At 50.0% G+C, this 19,045-nt stretch overlaps 4 protein-coding genes across 4 annotated transcripts; 1 reads left to right on the top strand and 3 right to left on the bottom strand.

Moving 5' to 3' along the window:
* Window positions 1-80: 80 nt before the first annotated feature.
* Window positions 81-7,433, bottom strand: BHQ10_002323 (uncharacterized protein; the record flags this gene model as incomplete). Its single annotated transcript, XM_040874457.1, has 2 exons — window positions 81-6,903; window positions 6,964-7,433. 2 exons carry the CDS (start codon window positions 7,431-7,433, stop codon window positions 81-83), a joined length of 7,293 nt encoding a protein of 2,430 aa, XP_040730828.1.
* Window positions 7,434-10,097: 2,664 nt separating this feature from the next.
* BHQ10_002324 (uncharacterized protein) lies at window positions 10,098-12,066 on the bottom strand (the record flags this gene model as incomplete). Its single annotated transcript, XM_040874458.1, has 4 exons — window positions 10,098-10,865; window positions 10,922-11,309; window positions 11,391-11,743; window positions 11,797-12,066. 4 exons carry the CDS (start codon window positions 12,064-12,066, stop codon window positions 10,098-10,100), a joined length of 1,779 nt encoding a protein of 592 aa, XP_040730829.1.
* Window positions 12,067-12,634: 568 nt separating this feature from the next.
* Window positions 12,635-14,820, top strand: BHQ10_002325 (uncharacterized protein; the record flags this gene model as incomplete). Its single annotated transcript, XM_040874459.1, has 7 exons — window positions 12,635-12,899; window positions 12,976-13,344; window positions 13,410-13,446; window positions 13,501-13,536; window positions 13,598-13,904; window positions 13,969-14,236; window positions 14,315-14,820. The coding sequence occupies 7 exons, from the start codon at window positions 12,635-12,637 to the stop codon at window positions 14,818-14,820; spliced, it is 1,788 nt and encodes a 595-aa protein (XP_040730830.1).
* Window positions 14,821-15,785: 965 nt separating this feature from the next.
* BHQ10_002326 (uncharacterized protein) lies at window positions 15,786-17,145 on the bottom strand (the record flags this gene model as incomplete). The annotated part of the gene is made up of 2 exons (XM_040874460.1): window positions 15,786-16,864; window positions 16,923-17,145. The coding sequence occupies 2 exons, from the start codon at window positions 17,143-17,145 to the stop codon at window positions 15,786-15,788; spliced, it is 1,302 nt and encodes a 433-aa protein (XP_040730831.1).
* Window positions 17,146-19,045: the final 1,900 nt, after the last annotated feature.

Here is a 19,045-nt window from a genome sequence, read left to right on the forward strand (position 1 = left end):
CCTAGTCGCCACAATTTAAATTATTTGATCATCATAGGCGTGTTAAAGTTCGTCCCAAAATATCCTGCAGCTTCTGCTGATTACCGAGACCTGGAGAAGGGTTGTCCCAAGAGGGATCTGGGGCCGTGGATCTGGCTCTGGGGAGAAGCTGGGAGGAAACCGATCTGAGCCAGGAACTCCACGTTCTTGACCACGGCAATGCGCAGGTGTAGTGGAGGGACTGGGACTTCGTCGGCAGTGACTAACGAGTTCGCGGTGTCCTCACTGTCCTCGGTCTCCTCGCCAAACAGGTGGAACAGTGGCCATAGAGGATGCTGCTCCCGGCGGGCGATAAGGTCAGCGCGTATGGCTGCGTACCATTGCGCGGTACTCTTGGCCTCCAGCTGGTAGCCCAGGTTTCGGATGATGTCCCATAGGGCTCCCCAGGTCATGCCATCACGGATGTACTGAACAGGGATCTGGGGGTTCTGGTCCAAGCCGGGGTCGATAGCAGTCTCCACCACCAGGCGGGCAAGTGTTGTCACATCCGAGAGATGTAGCCACTCGCGCGCCTGCGCACTGTCGAAGGCACCGATAGCGATATTTGCAGCTGTCAGGCGCCAAAGGTAGTCGTCAATGTTGGCAACTCCTTCTTGCGCTGTGCCTATAACCAAGCCGGGCTTGATGATAGATATGTTGCTGCAGTCTGGGGAGGTTCGCAACGCCGCTCGCCGGATGACGGCTTCGGCCACGAACTTAGTCTGGCTGTACCCTATGTCATTAGCCAGGAAGAGCGCAACATCCTCGTCGCACTCGTGCTCTGACTTCCATTGCCGGCCGCCGGAAACATATACGAGGCGCGGCCGACTACCCGTCACAGCGAGCTGCAGCAGCTCGACGGAGGAGCCGATATTGACGGCTTCCAAATCGACATAGCTCCGGGTCCAGTTCACAGCTGCCCCCGCATGGACGATAACATCAACACGCTTGCTATTGTCTGAGCTGTTCAGCAGGCCCCATCGGCTGGCATCCAGGCCCAGATGCGGCTTKGAGAGGTCACCAGCCCAGACCTCGAGCTTCTCGGCATGCAGGTCTGTCCACCAAAGCGCCTTCTGCGCCGAGGCGATAGTACGGGTCCGTGCCGGCTGGTGCTCATCGTCGCGGACTAGGGCAATAACTTGTGCCACTGTCGGCTTCTCTAGCAGCTGCCGGATGATTTGTGTACCGATAAATCCCGAAGCGCCGGTGACCAGCACGATGAGGTGATCAGGCTTGAGTAGGCTGCTCATTGCGGGTTTACTGTCTGTTGTCGAGCCGGTGAGGATATTAAAACCGGAGGAACTGCTGGTGCTGCCGTTACTGCTGGTGCTGCTCTGGCCATGGCTAGAATTTCTCGACCGTTGCTGCAACCTGCCACGATAAAGTGAGTGACCGTTAGAACCACTCTTGTGCCGGGCACTTCGGTTGATCAGGGTTTCCTCGGAAAGCTTGCTGCTGAGGACGGATGAGCTGAGCTGAACTGCAGCAACTCGGGCATCATACTTATTGATCTCGGCCATGATGTCAATCGGCGTGGCAGTTGCAGTAACATCGTTTGGCTTCTCCCAGCCGGAAGATTGAGATTCCGTGATTAACTGCGCGAGCTTCCTAATTGTAGTACACTTGTCCATTAGAAGCTGCATGTTGACATGCACCCGATATCGGCCGGAAATGTAGTGGATAAGGGACATCATATCTAGCGAGTCCAAGCCGGACTGAGAAAAAATAGCGTCTCGGAAACCTTCCCCATGTTGCAACGCGAGCGACCTGTCTCCCGGGAGCATGGATGAAACTTTAGCAGCCAGCTCCGCTGCCGGGTTTTCGCTTATCTGTATCGTGGTGGCTGCAGTTTCCCGCTCTAAGGCAGCTTCTCGCGTGCCCATAAACAGGTCCGCATCAATACTGACGCGCTTGGTCAACCAGGAGACGACGGTGCTTCGATCCACCTTGCCAGAGGGCAACAGGGGTAGGCCGCCGTCCGACAGTGAGTGGATATCCAGCCAATGCTTCGGGACCACAGCGGGTGGGATTCGGGTGGAAAGGTAATTTCGAATGTGGACTACTTGCTCACTGAACTTGTAGTTATTGCCTTCCAGCTCAAGGACAGCTGTGAGCTGCTTGGCGAACTTCCCACTGGATGGGAACAGTACAAGCCCGTTCTTGACTTGCGAGCACCTAGAGAGGTGGGCCTCGATTTCACCCAGCTCGATTCTCTGACCATTAACCTTGACTTGCAAGTCTTTGCGGCCAATATAATATAAGGAGCCATCCGGGTTGCGTCGCACCATATCCCCTGTCCTATACATGCGTCTGCCACTGTTTTCCTCTCCCTCCTGCAGGGCCCATGCAGGGTTCCAAATGAATACGCTCTCAGTGGCCTCGCGGTTATTAAGGTAGCCTCGGGCCAGTGTTGGTCCCTCTACGAGAAGCTCACCATCCTCTCCGTCCTGCAGGAGCTCGTCAACATTATTTGGATTCACGACCCACGCTCGCGCAGCAACGGGCAAGCCGATGTTGCGGACGTTCATTCCAGGCGCCATCTTCTGCACGGCGACCACAATAGAACACTCACTGGGTCCGTAGCCGTTGAATACATCCACTGCGGCGTCCAGCCAGCGCTTGACCAGCTCGTCATCTGCTGCCTCACCGACAAGCACGAGGGTCCGAAGCAACGGCAGATCGGCCGGGCGCAGCAATCGTACCACGGAAGGTGTCAACACGGCATAGTCAATCTGGGCTCGCTGCATAAAGCCATGGACGTCTTCAAGCCGCTCCTTGTCGCTCGCCACACACACAGTGCCGCCATGAACCAAGGTAGTAAGGATTTCGACTAGGCTGGCATCGAAGCTGTACGAGGCAAACTGCAGCACACGGCTCTGCTGCTGCCGGATACCCTGTCGAGGGCCGTGATCCAGCGCGCCAGATACATACGCCGAATGGGAGATCATGACACCCTTGGGTTTGCCTGTCGAGCCCGAGGTGTAGATAAGGTATGCAAGATCGTCCGGCGAGGCTCGGTTTTTGAGCGAGATACCTCGTTCTTCTGGCCTTGTCAGCCGTTGCAGTAGAGTTTTCTCGACGACGATGACGTTGGCTACGGGCAGGATGGTCACTCGCGCGTGCAGTTTCGAGGTCAAGAGCACACTCGTCTCGGTGTCCTGTAAAATACTTTTCAACCGGGTCAAGGGCTGGCTGGGATCCAATGCGACAAATACAGCACCGGCTTTAAGCACGGCAAGCATTGCGACCACTGTCCAGACTGATTTCTCGAAGCACAGCGGCACCAGGGTCCCGGCAGCAACACCAACGCTGATGAGATGGGCAGCAAGTTTCGTCGAGAAGTCATCCAACTCCCAGTACGACACCGATAAGAGAGATGAGTAGAGCGCTTCTGCGTTAGGTTGGCGTTCTACCACTTCTCTGATCAAGTCATGGATGCAAGCACGCACGGTCACCGGAAGCGGCAGTTGTGGTGGCAAAGAGGATGAGGATAAAGGCATTGATTCCTCTGCCGACTCCTTGTCCCCGTCATCATATTCTCCAAGTTCGTCGTCTACTTTGATCTCGCTAAGAGTCGTGGCTGACTCTGCAGATAATCGGACCAGCTGGTGAAGGATGGTCTTGACCTGGCCGATAGCCTGGGCCACCACAAGGCGACTGGTCACCTCCTCGTCGACATGCGTGGCGAACTCAATGGCCTTTCTACTTTGTATCACTTTTACCTCGCAGGTCACCGGATAGGTGGTGAACTCCTCACGGTACTGAGGTTTCGCGAGCAAGCCATTGTCTTCCTCCCAGTCAAACTGGACGGCAAGTAGGTTCTGGAATTCGCACCCGCGTTTAGTGTGGCTATTCAACTGTCGAATTTGTTGGATGCCGGCCTGCTCGTAGTGCAACATCTGTATGGAGTGGTTCTGCACGTGACGAAGGAAGTCCAGCACACGCTGGTCGGGCTGTACGCGCAGCCTGACGGGGACGGTAGCAATTACAGGCCCCACAATCAATTCAATATTAGGCATGGGAGTGCTGCGCCCAGAGACAATGGCTCCAAAAACCACATCATCCGTCTGGGAGAAATGGCTGATCATGATCGCCCAGGCAGCTCGGATCAGCGATGGCAGCGTTAAGCCTGCGGGAGGCGAATGGCTGAGCTCGAGACGGTCCCGGATGATTGTCCGGGCGATAGATTGGTAGCCTAGCCGTGAAGATACCGGAAATGTCGAGGCTGGAGCATCCTTGAGCTCCTGCTGCCAGTACCTTCCCATACTGTCTTTGTCTAGGGACTTGGTGTAGGCAACGAAGTGGCAGAAGTCATCAATAATGGAAAACTTGACACCCCGATACATGGCGTTTGCCTTTCGTAACAACAACCCAAGCGTCCAGCCATCGTAGAGCATGTGGTGCATCGTCCAGACGAAATGCGTGGCGTGGCCATCCGGGCCAGTGATGATGGCGAACCGGCTCAGCGCAACGCCGGGCACCATGAGCTCCCCCTCATCACGCTTTAGATAGCTTTCGAGACTGTCGGCTGCATTCCACTGGATACGACCCTTGATAACAGCCTGGAGAGACCCGGCCAAGGTCATCACAAACCTGGTCCGGAGAATCCGGCACGCCGCATATATCGTTTCCCAGATGTGTCTAAATCGCACCATATCAGTGCCTCTGGGAAGTTCATGCACCATCTGAGCTGTATAAGCTCCAGGCCTCGTTAAGTTGACGGCCATCAAACCCTCTTGAAGGTACGTACAAGGATAGAGATCTTCGATGGAATCCTTGCTCATATTGCACTGTATGGCCGCCTCTTCAGTCAACTCCAGGATATCTTGCGGCTTCAGCATGCTGAATGGACGGATCTGGGATGGAACTGGGGCTGGAATTTGGTGGGATGCAGTCAGTCCGTCCGTTGTTGCCTCCTTGGGGCGCTCACACACAGCGGCCATCTCACGGAGCCCCGGTTTGCCGAAAATGGTTGCGTATGTGATCTTCAAACCAGCTTTGCGACACGCGGCGACCATCTTGATCGCAACCATGGAATCCGCCCCCAGTTTAAAGAAATCGTCGTTCGGCCCGATTGACTGCTGTGGCAGCCCGAGGAGCTTAGCCCAGATCTCCTGCAGGATACGCTCCGTCTCACTGAGAGCCTCGATGGGATCGGATACGGCGGCTGACGGCGCAGAAGGGATTCCTAGAGTGAGCAATATGTCTGTTGACATCTGTGCACCGAGAGCTCGAAGACGCTTGCGGTCTGTCTTCCCTGAGGAAGTGTGTGGGATTGCCTGGCAAGGGAGGATGACCTTGGGGATCATATATGTTGGAAGGATTCCGGCTAGCCGCTCCATGGTTCTTTTCATGAGTTTAGAAATCTCAGTTGCCGAGTGACCAGGGTCTTTGTGATCACTAAAGAGAGCCAGGCTGTTAGCATCTGGCGGGGAGGTGTTTTTCTTGCAGGCAAAGCAGGTTAGCACCATCGCTCCGGTGTCGCCCTGGTTCTGCTTCCGATCCTTGCTGTCAGGCCACAGCACCTCGACCACAATCTCCAAAGAGTCATCAGACTCATCACTGAGCAGTTTTTTGATATTGGATTCAATTTCACCGAGCTCTATACGCTGCCCTCGAATCTTGACCTGTGTATCTTTGCGGCCAAGGAACTCGATGACACCGTCTGCGTGCATCTGGCCCAGGTCACCAGTACGATAAACGCGCGGCACAATGCCTCCGGTGCTGGCGCCTATAACGGGACGCAGAAACTCAGGATCCTCGACAAAGGCGGCCTCTGTCAGCTCGCGGTTATTGAGGTAGCCAGTCGCTAGAACCGGGCCCTCCAGGACAATCTCGCCGACGGTATTAAATGGGACGAGCTGCTTAAAATTGTCCGGGTCCACGAGCCACACAGCGCAGTTGGGTGGACGGCCCAGGTACACCGGCCCAGATCCTGCGATACGTGGCTCGCTGATCACGGTCAAGATGGAGGCTTCGGCCGGACCGTAGGCGTTGATAGTTTTCGCGTGGCCAGCCCAACGATCGGCCAAGTGGAACGGCAACGCCTCGCCCACCATACCGATGACCTCGAGACCCGGAACGTCTTTTGGGTCAAGTAGGGAGGCGACCGACGGAGTCAATATCGTCCAGTTGACGTCAAAGGAATTGATGCACTTGGCCAAGTCGTTGAGACGATCCTCTTCGGAGGGGATGCAGATGCATGCTCCGACAGTGAGTGTCGTGAGGATTTCGAGCATGCAGGCGTCGAATGTAAATGAAGAGTATTGTAGCACTCGGCTTCGTGGACTAGTCAAATATATGGCCTTGCTGTATCCTGCAGAGCTCGACACGAATGCGGAGTGGCTGATGACGACTCCCTTGGGTTTCCCAGTACTCCCGCTCGTGAATATGACATATGCAGGGTCATCCGGCGTGGAAACAGGCGTGTGTTGAATAAGCCCGGATTCCGTGACTCCGGCCAACTGGCGCAGAAGATCGTCGTCCAGCACGACGTTATATTTGAGGCTGGCGATGGTGATGTGCGCAGGTACCTTGTCGCGGTGCGTGCTTGATGTGATGACAACGAACGCTCCTACATCACGAATGATGGTGTGCTGACGCACCACTGGGACGCTTGGGTCTAAGGCGACTGTTGCGCCTCCGGCTTGGAGGACTGCGAGTATCGCAATCACGCTTTTGCTCGACTTCTCGAATATCAGCGGCACCAACACGCCGGGACCAACGCCCAGTCGCTGGAGGTGGTGGGCGAGTGCCCTACTCCTCTCCCAGAGCTGAGAATAACTGAGCTGGCCGTCCCACGCATCAATGGCTGCGGCTTGGGGCAGCTCAGAAACTTGCTGCTCGATGATGTCATGCACGAATGAATTAAGTTTGGGAGCCAGTCTGAGGATTAAGTGTTAGTCAAGCTAGCTCGTCTGTGAGATCCAAATGTAGTTTACTTACGGTCTATTATACCGAAGTAACTGTCGACGTGCATGTGGCCCCAGCTGTTCAAGACTGTCCAGTCGAAGAGCTTGGTCGTCTCGACCGTTGATGAGTTGCCACACCGCATGCTCCAGGTCATCTATCAACAACCTCACGGTGGACGTTGGCAAGATCGTCTGGTTAAACTCGGCCAGAAAGGACAGCGCGTTACCGTAGCGGGAGCAGTAAATTATCAGCGAGTATTGTGATGATCTCCCAGGCTTGTCACCATAATTCGGAGAGCTGGACTGTTTGTGCCACTCCAGACGACCCTCCAGGAAACGGATGACAGTTTGGAAGCCAGTGGCAACCTCTGCACCTGCGTTGAGAGATCGGATATCTTCAAGATCGAGATGAGACGAGATGACTCTGTCTGACCACTCTCTCACGTAGGGGAGGAAGTGCGAGACCAGCTGAAGGCGATCAACCTGCACGCGCATGGGCAGCATCGACGACGATACCTGAGGAGAATTGAAGTACTGCAAGCCAAACAAAGTCTCGGTGCTTTCGGAATGACGTGACAGGACGATGGCCCACGCGGCACTGACCAGACCAGCTGCCTGTTGAGACGAGACTTCTGCGCCATTCACTTCACAAGAACCCCCGGTGATGCTGGCGAGTAACTGGGGTTCCTGATTTGCGACGGACGTGTCAAGCTGGTGTGGGAATGAGTTAAGAGAAGCTCCCTCAGGTGTCTGCTCCAGGCAGTTTTCTCGTCATCGTTCTCCGAGGCAGGCAGCACAGGAATAGATGGAATATCTTTGGGATCTGGTAGGATAGGAGGTATAAAATGATTGTCGGTTCCTACAATACTAGGCCTGACTACATCAGAGACTGATCTATCGCTGTGAGAGATTGAGCTCTTGATCGACCGAAGTCTCTGGGATTTGGATCTTCGTGAATACAACATGCTGAGTTAACGAGATGACTTTATCGTCTTTACATGTATCACTACTCAAGAGGCCTGATCTGGGAAGCAGCCGATATCGTACTTATAGCCATTTAAGTGCACCAATGCAGCAAGGTATGGCTACTCGCCGCCGCCATCCATACCTTTGAGGAGTATCTACGCCATCTTCCAGGCGTTCCAAGTTCCTCTCCATCTAGGTAAGCAACAACCTGAAAGACAATATGCTGACTGACATTTCGGTTATACTGTATTGGTATTACAGAGTATGGTATAGAATACATGTTATTTACATTTGAAACACTGTACTAGATGATAACGCAATTTTAGAAATAACACAGCAATTTTAGTGCACTGCTGTACTAGTGGATTTAGAGGCTCTGGATATACTATTCTTACTATACTATGCCTAATTGATAATATCAGAGAGTAATAGGTACTACTATCTAGTCCTGCGCCGCACGCACAGTACCCCTTGTTATTAGGCAACATATCTATTTATGCCCACGTTCTGCGCCGTATGCACAGTACTGCTTATTTATTGGATAATATATCTATCATATCTGCTTCTTGCTGCATGCATAGTGCTATATGTATCGTAAGTCACACTGGCTATCTAAATCTGTACCTTAGAGACCCTGGACCCTTTGTTGGTTGTATCCACATATTTCTTTTTACGCTTTCCGTTTTTTTGTTGTATCTGGTTTTCTAGTATTAGTTGGTATTCTCTGGCGTTCTATTTTGTTTACAGCCCTTTCAGGTAGATTGCATCTCTAATATATTAATGTTGGGCGTTTGATTTTATTGGTCTCAGTATATGTGTTGATGCATAATAGACGTACTAAGATGCTTAACAAATTAAGCTTCGTATAGTCTGATCTAGCTAAGTAACGCTACTTATCTAGATTGCAACAGCTTGGGTAAAAAGTACACACAGTGGTGCGATATTTGTACGTAGTTATAGTAACAATAGTTTAGCCCACGCCCCTCATAAGCACGTATACTAATATGTATGGTAATGTATTTCCTTGGCGCTAATCCTAAATTCCTAATCAATATAGGATGCATGTAACCTCCACTTGCTAATTAATTAAATGTCTTTGCTTAACTAGATGATCAAAAATCTACATCATTACCCCGGCCTTTATTATCCTAGCACAAGCCTGCGGCCATATGCATGATATATTCGCCGAACCAGCTTTTACCCATATAGATGATGCAGCCTATATGATAGTGCTACAGATAGAAAGGATACTGTTGGTTTAGCACAGCCCAAGAACACGAAGCATCAATGGATCAGTGCGAGGCTGGTCCAACTGACCTAAACGTTGATTTGATCAATATGGTAACATAATTCCTAATTAATAACTGATTCCTAAGACTAGCCTATTGGGAGAAACAGGCCTCGCCAACGCATGCCCAACAACCTGGTAAAACGCATACATGAAGGGCCGAAGCTATTCCCACAGTACAGGTCACATGCAACAAAGCGTTCCGGAGATCGCTTTAAGCCGCGGGAAATCCTTGCTGTATTGATCTATTGAGCGCTCCGAGACATGCATCGTTTTAGCACATGTGCGTGTTGGCGCTGGCATACAGACAGAAGCGTTTAGAGCGGCAGTTTACAAGCCATTAGTAAACAAGGCGCTATTTGCTTGGTTGTATGGGCCCATATAAATAACCGTAACCCTATGGTATATGGACTTCATGAAAGTGGTTTGTCCCCTTGTCCGCTACGAGGAATTTAGTACAGGCTTGTTATATCTGATCTCAGGTAGATGCCCAATGGCAAAAATGCCGCAATTGAGCGATTCATTGTTATGACAACGACTTGCTGAGCTATTTTGGCGGTTATTACACCATAGATACTGTCTCTACGGCTCTAACAGTATTTTCGTTGATTTCAGATCCACAGACAATGCTCAATTGAGCTTGAGCTAAAGTAGTGAGAGTTTAACAATATAGTATTGAATAACTTCAAGCCAAAAAGATCTTAGATAAATTTCGATGTGGAAAAGTTGTTTAGATAAAAGACGTAAACCCTGATATTATAGGTGTCCCATCCGTGGTGGAACAGAAGGCAGAGATATCTCTAAACGCTGTGAAGTCTTAGGTACCGTAAAGTCCATTATTGTCTTAGAAAACCATATAGTTACCGCTGAACGAACTCGAATAACTTTGGGTCTGAACAGGGGACGGGGATCCTCTACTGCGATGCCGTAATTGAGGTGGCCTCCTTGGCGGCCTCCGCCTTGAGCGATGTCTCGCCCCCGTCGCTTTTTGCCTCAGTGTTGGCCTCAGTGTTAGCTTCATTGTTGCCTCCTTGATACTCCCCTGATTCTTCGGGGGGAGAGGGAAGCTTCCGCCAGCCCATACAGAAGATCAGTGGTCCGCTCAATGCCGCCATGATCGAAGCTGTTAGGTAGGTGCGCGACAAAGCGTAGCTGTATATCTCTAGCACTATTGGTAATTGGGGGGGAGAGACAAGATCCCGGAGCTGCGTGGCACCAAGGTTCTTTATCTGCGAGGGGCTGATGAGGCCAGGTAGATGGTCGTTCAGGCCGCTGGTCAAGGTGCCTTCAAAGACAGCCTGGCTGACAGTGATAAAAATGGTGGGGCCGAAACACTGGGTGAAGATAGCTAGTGCGATGCCTATATTGACATCGTCACCACTGAGTATGGCTTGGATGGCAACGACAGCCTGCTGTGTCGCTACGCCGATGCCTAGACCTGCCAGAATCTGGTATGAGATCCAGCTACCCTTGCCCGAGGATGGAACTAGCGTCGACAGCAGACCTGCGCCGGTGGCCAGCAAGGCGGTACCCAACAGCATGAAGGGCTGGAAATAACCAACCTTGGTAACAGCCCAGCCACCTAGGAAAATGGTCATGACGAGAGAGAGGACCAGTGGGAGATAGCGGATGCCGGAGTCCTCGGCACTGACACCTTCCACAGCTTGAAACCAGAGAGGCATCTTTTGAGAAAAACTGAAATTAGCAGATATGTCGAAAATGGTTATGGTACACTTACATAGTAGACAAGTGAGTAAAAGGCGCTGTCGAAACAGAAGGCATACAGGGCTCCAAAGAGCACGACGGGATTTCTCACCAGCCGGGGAGGAACTAGCGCTCCATCACCCATCCACCACTGTTCAACTAGGAAGACTAGAAGCAACACGCCAAACGCCACGAAGCAGCCAATGGTGCGGCCATCATTCCAGCTATACAGTGCGCCACCGAATTGCAGCGCCAGTATTAGGGAGATGATGCATGGCAGCAGGATCACGACCGCCAGCGGGTCCAAATTATAGATTTTCTTTAGAAGAGGCTTGTTGCCTTTGTCGGTTGGTGGGACCTTGATCAGGAAGATGGTCGCCACAGCCGTGGGTGCCGCAATAGGCAGGTTGATGTAAAAACACCTAGAGTTGATCTGTCAGCCCCTCATACACACAAATGTCCTCACCAAATGTTAAGAGGAAGGCAAGGATGGAGTGACGAACCATCTCCAGGTCAAGTAGCTGTTGGTGATAATACCACCCATCACTGGGCCTAGGACGGCGCCGATGCCGTACACCATCCCCAGAGCGCCCATGTACAAAGGCAGCTTCTTTGGAGGGAGAGCGGCGGCGAGCAGTGCAAAATTGCCGCTCTGCAAGCCTGCCGCTCCCAGGCCGGCGATGGCACGGCCGATGATGAAGGCAACAGAGTTGGGGCTGGTCGCACAGACGAGCGAACCGATTTCGAAAATGGCCAAAGCCGCCAGGAAGGTGACTTTGAGCGGGAATTCGTTGAAAAGCCGTCCATACACCAGCTGGAAGGAGCTGAGTGTGATATTATACGCGGAGCCGTACCACTGTGTACGTTATCATTAGAAAGAACACGCAGACGGCTTGAATATTGACTTACACCGACATCGCCCAAAGATTGAAACTTGTCCGTAATACGTGGGATAGCAGTTGAAATGATACCTTCGTCCAAGAACACACACAGGTTTGAGAGCGCGAGGGCGAACCAGACGAGGAACACCTCCCAGGCGGACATTCTCTCAACGCGCTCCTGGAAAAGTTTTAACTTGATCTCCAACGAGCTCTCCGATATCGTCACGTTCTCGCTACTGTCAGACTGCTCCGTTGTCTTTACCATCTCTGGCGGTTGCTCTGAGGTTTCCGTTGCCATTGTGAGGCTCTTCCGTTGATCAGTTTGCTGGGTAAAACAAGGGGTGATATTCAAGAAGAAAGAGGGAATCGCTGTATAATTCTGGGAGCAGGATATTTTTTCTGGCAGTGGGAATGAGCGAGACATGCAATATGAACCAACGCGCGTTATTTGCGAGGCTAGCCGAACATTGTGTCTTCGATATTATTTGCAGGGACTCAACACTTGCACCAGCGGCGACCCTTTCTTTCACAAACGTATAGATTCGTTGGAGTACAGGCTATGGTAGTCCTTTTCTGTTGGCTTTTTGCTCGGATTATTTTTGGGCTTTTTGCTCCGTATCTAATATCGGTATGGGGTAGTAAATTACCAGTAACGCGCTAGTTTAGAAACGCATTGGTATGCCGATTACCAACATCGTTACCTGATAACGAAGTATATCGACAACCTCGACACCAGCTGATGCCAGACAGATCAAGGGAGGCAGCTAACTTTGGATTTATTTTAAGTAGCCCATTCAGATACTCAGAGGCATCCCGCTCTGCGTTTCGCATTCTTTTATTTTGCATTTCACATCGAASGAGCCACTATGACTACAGAAACTGTCGTCGCTACTGGGTCTGAAGGCCATCACGGAAATGGTTTGTCAACCGGTGTTACAGGTATCAATCCCTCTTCCGAGCCACAGTTGGAGAGGCCGCTTCATGCCAACCGGCATCTCCGTGTGGTGTGCATCGGTGCGGGTGCGTCCGGTATTATGTTGGCGTACAAATTGAAGCGACACTTCACCGACTTCACGCTCCATATCTTTGAGAAGAATAGCGATGTAGGAGGAACGTGGTTTGAGAATCGATGTGAGTAATTTTACGAGAATTATTCTAACAGCTGTCATTCCCCTTGAGAAGCTAATCCTATGTATCAATTCCTTAGACCCCGGCTGCAGATGTGATATGCCCGCACACAACTATGTATATTCCTTCGAGGGAAAACCGGACTGGTCTGCCTCCTACGCGGGCGCTCCTGAAATCTACCAATATTTCAGTGACTTCGTAGAGAAGTACGACTTGAAGCAGTTCATCCACTGCAACCGGGAAGTGCACCGCGCAGAATGGGATGAGGTTGCCAGCGAGTGGGTGGTCAAGGTACTCAACACCTCTTCGGCCTTTTCCCGTGAGATCCGATGTGACTTTCTGGTCAACGCCGGGGGCATTCTGAACAATTGGAAGTGGCCGGATATCCCAGGCCTTCATGATTTCCACGGGGATCTGATCCACACGGCCGCCTGGGACGATCGATTAGGTAAGTTCTTTGATTCCATTTGTGTAATTGGACCGCTGATTTATTTTTGTGTGTTTGTGTCTTAGATATCATCGGGAAACGAGTGGGCCTCATTGGGAGCGGGTGAGATCAACCCTTAGTAAAGATGGGATAGCCATTGAGCTAACTACCTGCCAGGTCTTCGGGAGTCCAGATACTTCCCTGGCTCCAAGAGTAAACTCGCCACCTCCACTTTTATGCTCGGCTGGAGTAGCTAAATTCTTGTCATGTGCAGAAATGCAGCGCATATAACTACCTACATTCGGTCTCCTGGATGGATTATCCCTACGCATGATGGCGAGTATCACCATTTCTCCGACGACGACATTGCTCGTTTCAAGGCGGACCCTGCTTATCATCTCGCTACTCGCAAGAAGGTCGAGCAGGAGTGGGGTGGCGAATTCGCTGTCTTGCATAGAAAATCCGTCGCGCAGCAGGCCATCAGGGAGCAGCTCAGCGCGGAGATCCGCAAATCCCTTAATGACGACCGATTGGCAGACAAGATGGTGCCGCAATTTGCCTACGGATGTCGTCGAGGCACGGTAAATTTCACATTCATCCAGAAGTGGTCTGATGCTGATGTGAATATTTGGGGTATTGCTCTAGCCAAGCCCAGGTTATACGGAAGCGCTCGTGCAGCCCAACGTCACGGTAGAGTTTGGTGGTATCCGCGAGGTGACTCCCTCAAGCGTTATATCTGAGACAGGCACAGCGACCGAGTTGGATGTTCTCATCTGCGCTACAGGCTTTGACACGACTTTCCGACCACGGTTTCCAATCGTTGGCCGACGTGGCAACCTCGCCGACTTCTGGAAGACCGAGCCTCGGAACTACTGCAGTGTGGCTGTTGCCGGCTATCCGAATTATTTCATGTGTACGCCTCTATCTTTCTTTTTGTCTACATTTTTGTCTAGCTCAGTGCCGATTTGGTTAATTAATTTGTGGCCTGCAGTCCTCGGACCCAACTGCACCATCAGCAACGGCCCCGTGCTGTTTGCCATTGAGGTCGAGGCCGAATACATGGCCAAGTTCTTCAACCGATGGCAGAAGGAAGGCGTTGCATCTTTCGATCCGAAGCAGGATGCGCAGGATGACTTTATGGAGCACAAGGACTTGTTCATGGAGAAGCTGAGCGTCTGGGGTGACAACTGTCCCAGCTGGTACAAGGACCGCGTCACCAACAAGGTCACTGCAGTGTGGCCTGGAAGCCATCTACACTTCATGGAAACGCTGTCCGTGCCGCGCTTTGACGACTACGATATCCGCTACCACAACCGCAATCGCTTCGCGTATCTGGGCAACGGTTTCTCTCAGATTGAGTTGAATCCGCATGCCGACATTGCTTATTACGTGCGGTCAGCCGACGCGGGCGACTTCGTCTCGCGGTCTACGATGAGTACCTTCAATGCCAAGGATGCAGGTGAGAAGTTACATAGCAAGATTACTCCAACTGTGTGAGGAATCGACATTTTAATTTCTATATAAGTAAGATTACTAAGTAAGAGGATATGCAATAGTTATAGCAGTTTTCTCCATCCAACCTAGATCATATCTCCTATAAATAGCTCCAAGGTTCTAATTGTATATCTATACCCGTTCAATGAACTTGTAAACAAACAAGTCGAAGTAAATTCTGATCTCTGTGCCCGTGGTCAACCAAGCGAGACAGCGGAACACTTTTTATTCCCTTGCACACAATGGACAGGGATTAGAGATGGCATGAACCAATGCACGGAGTCAAGACGAGGAAATCTTTCCTTCTTTCATGGTGGAAAATCACGTTGTGATTCTGATCAATGGCTACCGGATATCAAGGCCGTCCGGGCAGTCATCAAGTACGCAATAGAAGACTGAGACAGGAACCCGAAAATGAACTTCCATCAACACAATGAAAAGTGAAACAACACGTACTTGACTGCCCCCTACCCCCCTACCCCCCTCCCTCCCCTCAGGTAAATCTTGCTGCAGCCACCGAAGATAGGACAACGCACATTTGGGGAGAAGATAACCTTTAAGATCATCTACTAGCCAAAACCCGGGGAATTCCTTGAATCTCTATTTGAAGAATCCGAACACCAAGTAAGCACGCTACAAGAATCCCCACGGAGGAGAGCTCCTTTTTGGGACAATTAGTATTGGGTTTACTGTATTAGTCCCATCAGTTCAAGCTTTACACGGAATTTACTGAAGTAGTTATAGTTATACTGAGCAGTAAACAAGAGTACGTGAAACTCGAAAGATATTGTTAATCCGATCCTCTCCCTGATCGATATTGGGGTGAAACATAAGAAACAATTGAAGTCTGTAAAATCGTGCACCGTTTTTGCAAAAACTGTAATGTACCACGCAGAGAATGACGTATAGTATCGGTGTGATCGACCTCTACCGTAGCGCATGGCCTACTAGCTACCATGAATGATACTTCATCTCTCAAGACCACTATCAGCATCATCTATTGTCAGGTTCTGAGCCTTTTCGATGATGTACGGTATGCGGTGATGATCAGCATTGCTAACAATATCATCATGGTCTTCGGCACCTGAAACCGTTCTGTCTTCAGCCGGTGTTGTTGCGTCCTCAGGAACGAAGTTTTTCATAATCTCAGCCATAATTTTTTGCATTATTAGATCTTCGGTAATTTGACAGCTATCACGAATGCGATATCCCCAGTCGCTGGGCCTTGAGAGGGGAGAAGCCGTGATCCTTATCGTGTCGGGGGTTATTATTCTGTCGCCACCCAGTAAAGCCTGGGCAAAGTCAGCCGCTCGATCCACGTACTCCTCCAGTTTTAACGTCATAGGTCTCCAACCATAATCTTTTGCAAAATAACCCAGATTCTTTGAGTCCACAAATTGCTCCAGTAAGAATTTTTCTTTGTCGATTCCTGGCTGCTGGAAGAGTGAGACCCAGCTACAGAAATTAATAAGACAATCTCTCCCAATGTAATCCCAGATGACATATTCGTCGGCATTTTTTGCCCATTGTTTCGCATACTTATCAAATAAGCCTCCTGGGAGAAGCCCTGGCTTGCTTTCTAGGAATTCAATAATGTCTTTGACTCTCCAAATCTCTATTCCCATCGAACGGAGGGCTTTAGTATCAAAAGCAGCGATTCCGACCTCATCGTGATTCAGCGCAGCCTTGGCTTTCTGGCTAGTATAATGCATGGTCCACCTCAAATCCCCACTCAGCGAAACCAGATTCGTATGAAGTCTATCTTTTCCTCTGTCTGATCTTTGCTGATTTATCTGGGTTTTCTTCAAATGCGATGATAGTTCATTTGCCAGGTCACCTAGGGTGAAGTCTAACTCATGAAATGAAGGTAGAGTTACGGTAATCTCAGAGGCACTCTCCATTTCGTTCCATTTGTGCAAGTCCGAAGCGAAGTTCCGGACAAGGTTGGATGTATTCTCGTCAATGACTTCGTAAGGTGTATCGAAGTTATGTGCACGCCAGAGAATCAGGGGAGGCGGTGCTGAACGACCTTCCATATAAGAGTTGACTAGAAATCTATTCTTAGAGGGGTTTTCAACTGTAATGTTAGTTGGGAGATAACTAACACTCTGCCCATTCATGCCGGCGTTGCATTTCCTCTAAACAATGCTGAAGATCTGCCTCGCTATAGCCTCGATCCATTGTGCGCACATCACGAACGAGTTTTGCAAGCATACTGAGCGCGCCCTCAAGGTCGTTCAACAAAATACGTGGTTCATATTCGTTTCTGGTGCGATTAATGAGAAAGTTGAGAATGTCATAGACGGTAGTATAAGCCGCTGGATTCATTATTATGTTAGCCGTTCCACGTCAGCCAAAAATCTATGGTAGATTATGACTGTGTCTGTTTTTGTGTAGTGAGAAAAATTCTTGTTTGCAAGATAGCCTGGTTCTTAAAAAGATCTCCGAACACAATTGATTCTATGAGGCAGCAACTGTGAACGTGGGGTAACAACGAGCAGGGTTGCCTCGGAGTCGATCAATCACCTCCCTTTCTCCTGAGGAACTGGGTAATCAAAAGGCGGGTCGGAATTGTATTTCGCTTACTGCTGAGTATGTACTATGTAGTGTATGAGCTCTAGATGCCATAACATGAGACCCACCTCACGCCACGCGGTTCGTGGCTCAAACCCCCACTGGCACGTCAACTCAACATACTCCATACACGAAGAGTCCACTCGATCTACAGTATAGCTTATTCGTGGCTAACCAATGAAGACGATTGTCATTAAAATTAAACCCGACACGGAATAAACGAATAAATACACTTGACGCATTGCTTAAGGCTATTAGCAAGCTTATTTACTAACGTTTCAACTTAATTTGTTAGCAATTATTAACATGTAGATGAAAAGAATCACAGTTAGAGGCTCATACAATGTTCTCATATATAAAAGAGACAAGAACCGACCACGGAGATATTAGATATACAGACAGACTAATATTACAAGCGATTTCCGCCCTATATTTCCTCTTTGCCTCTTCGGTGCTCGGCTAAAATTGCTCCAATAAACTCTATACTCTGTAGTAGGTCAGGGTTCGCATTGAAAGCAGAAAATCGGCTGAGCTTGCTAAGATGAGTACCTAGGATAGTAGTATGACTATTACATATTGCAGTCGATAAGGTAGGGCCCTAAATTTATCAATTAGGCAAAAATAATGCGAGCCGGGCATCCAATGTAATAGACGCGGGCATGTTGATGGTTCACGCTCAACTTCAAGCTGGATGTGCCTATCTCTCTCTTCTCTTCGTTGTTGGTTTGTACGCAGGTGTATAATCTCCAAAGCTTTCAGTACTTACAATTTAAACACTGTTTCAGCAGAATCTTGTACATGGCTGACGTAATGTTGTGAAATACATCCAAATTTCATAGATTGACGACCCTCACCGCACCTTACGGCTCSGGCCGTTCACCATCAATCCAAGCACGGATACTGATCAATTGGATATAATCTTGTCTAGAACCATGCTCAGTCAATGGCCATCTTCCTCCTCTAGCCTAAATAAAAACTGCAAGGCATATTTGAGAGAGCGGAACACATGACGATTCCATACACTGGTGTCTTTCGCGATGCGCCGCCGTTCCGTAACTTAACCCCCGAAAGTTATATAATACAACGTGCCCGCCCATCTTAGGAAAGATAGGCGAGTGGGGAACAGGTTGGCCTACTTAATATTCCATCCCCTCTCTTTCCAAACTCGATGCGCAAATATTCGTCGCACCAGCTCATCCTAAATTCTACGCGTTCTCACCAACAAGCCTTCATTTCCGTCTCGAAAATCTTGTTTCTTCTTTCTGATCGGCAAAATACCGACCTTAAACAGTAATGTATTCAGACGAAGATGGCACTGCATCGAAAGAGTCTGAGACAATATACTGGTACCGTGTACGAACTCTTCTCTTTTTGTATTCTATATTGTCGCTGGTCGGGTGCATCTTGGCGGCCCTAAGAGGCGGATATAGAGGAGAAAGCATGCTTTGGGGCCTGCAAATATTTGGGTCCAGGCTTCTGTGGGTAAGTTCTTCCACAAAAAAACTCTCCATCATTTGAAGAATCGTAGCTAAATAAAAGTTAGCCTCTTTTATTACTCCGAAGCCTTTGTTTACATTGGAGTGATAGGCCGGTCAGATTATATACTGCTGGTCTCCAAGAGGCACTATTGTCCGGCGTCGTTGTGGTGTGCCGA

The sequence above is a fragment of the Talaromyces amestolkiae genome, assembly GCF_001896365.1.
Source record: "Talaromyces amestolkiae strain CIB chromosome Unknown scaffold3.1, whole genome shotgun sequence".
NCBI lineage: Eukaryota > Fungi > Ascomycota > Eurotiomycetes > Eurotiales > Trichocomaceae > Talaromyces > Talaromyces amestolkiae.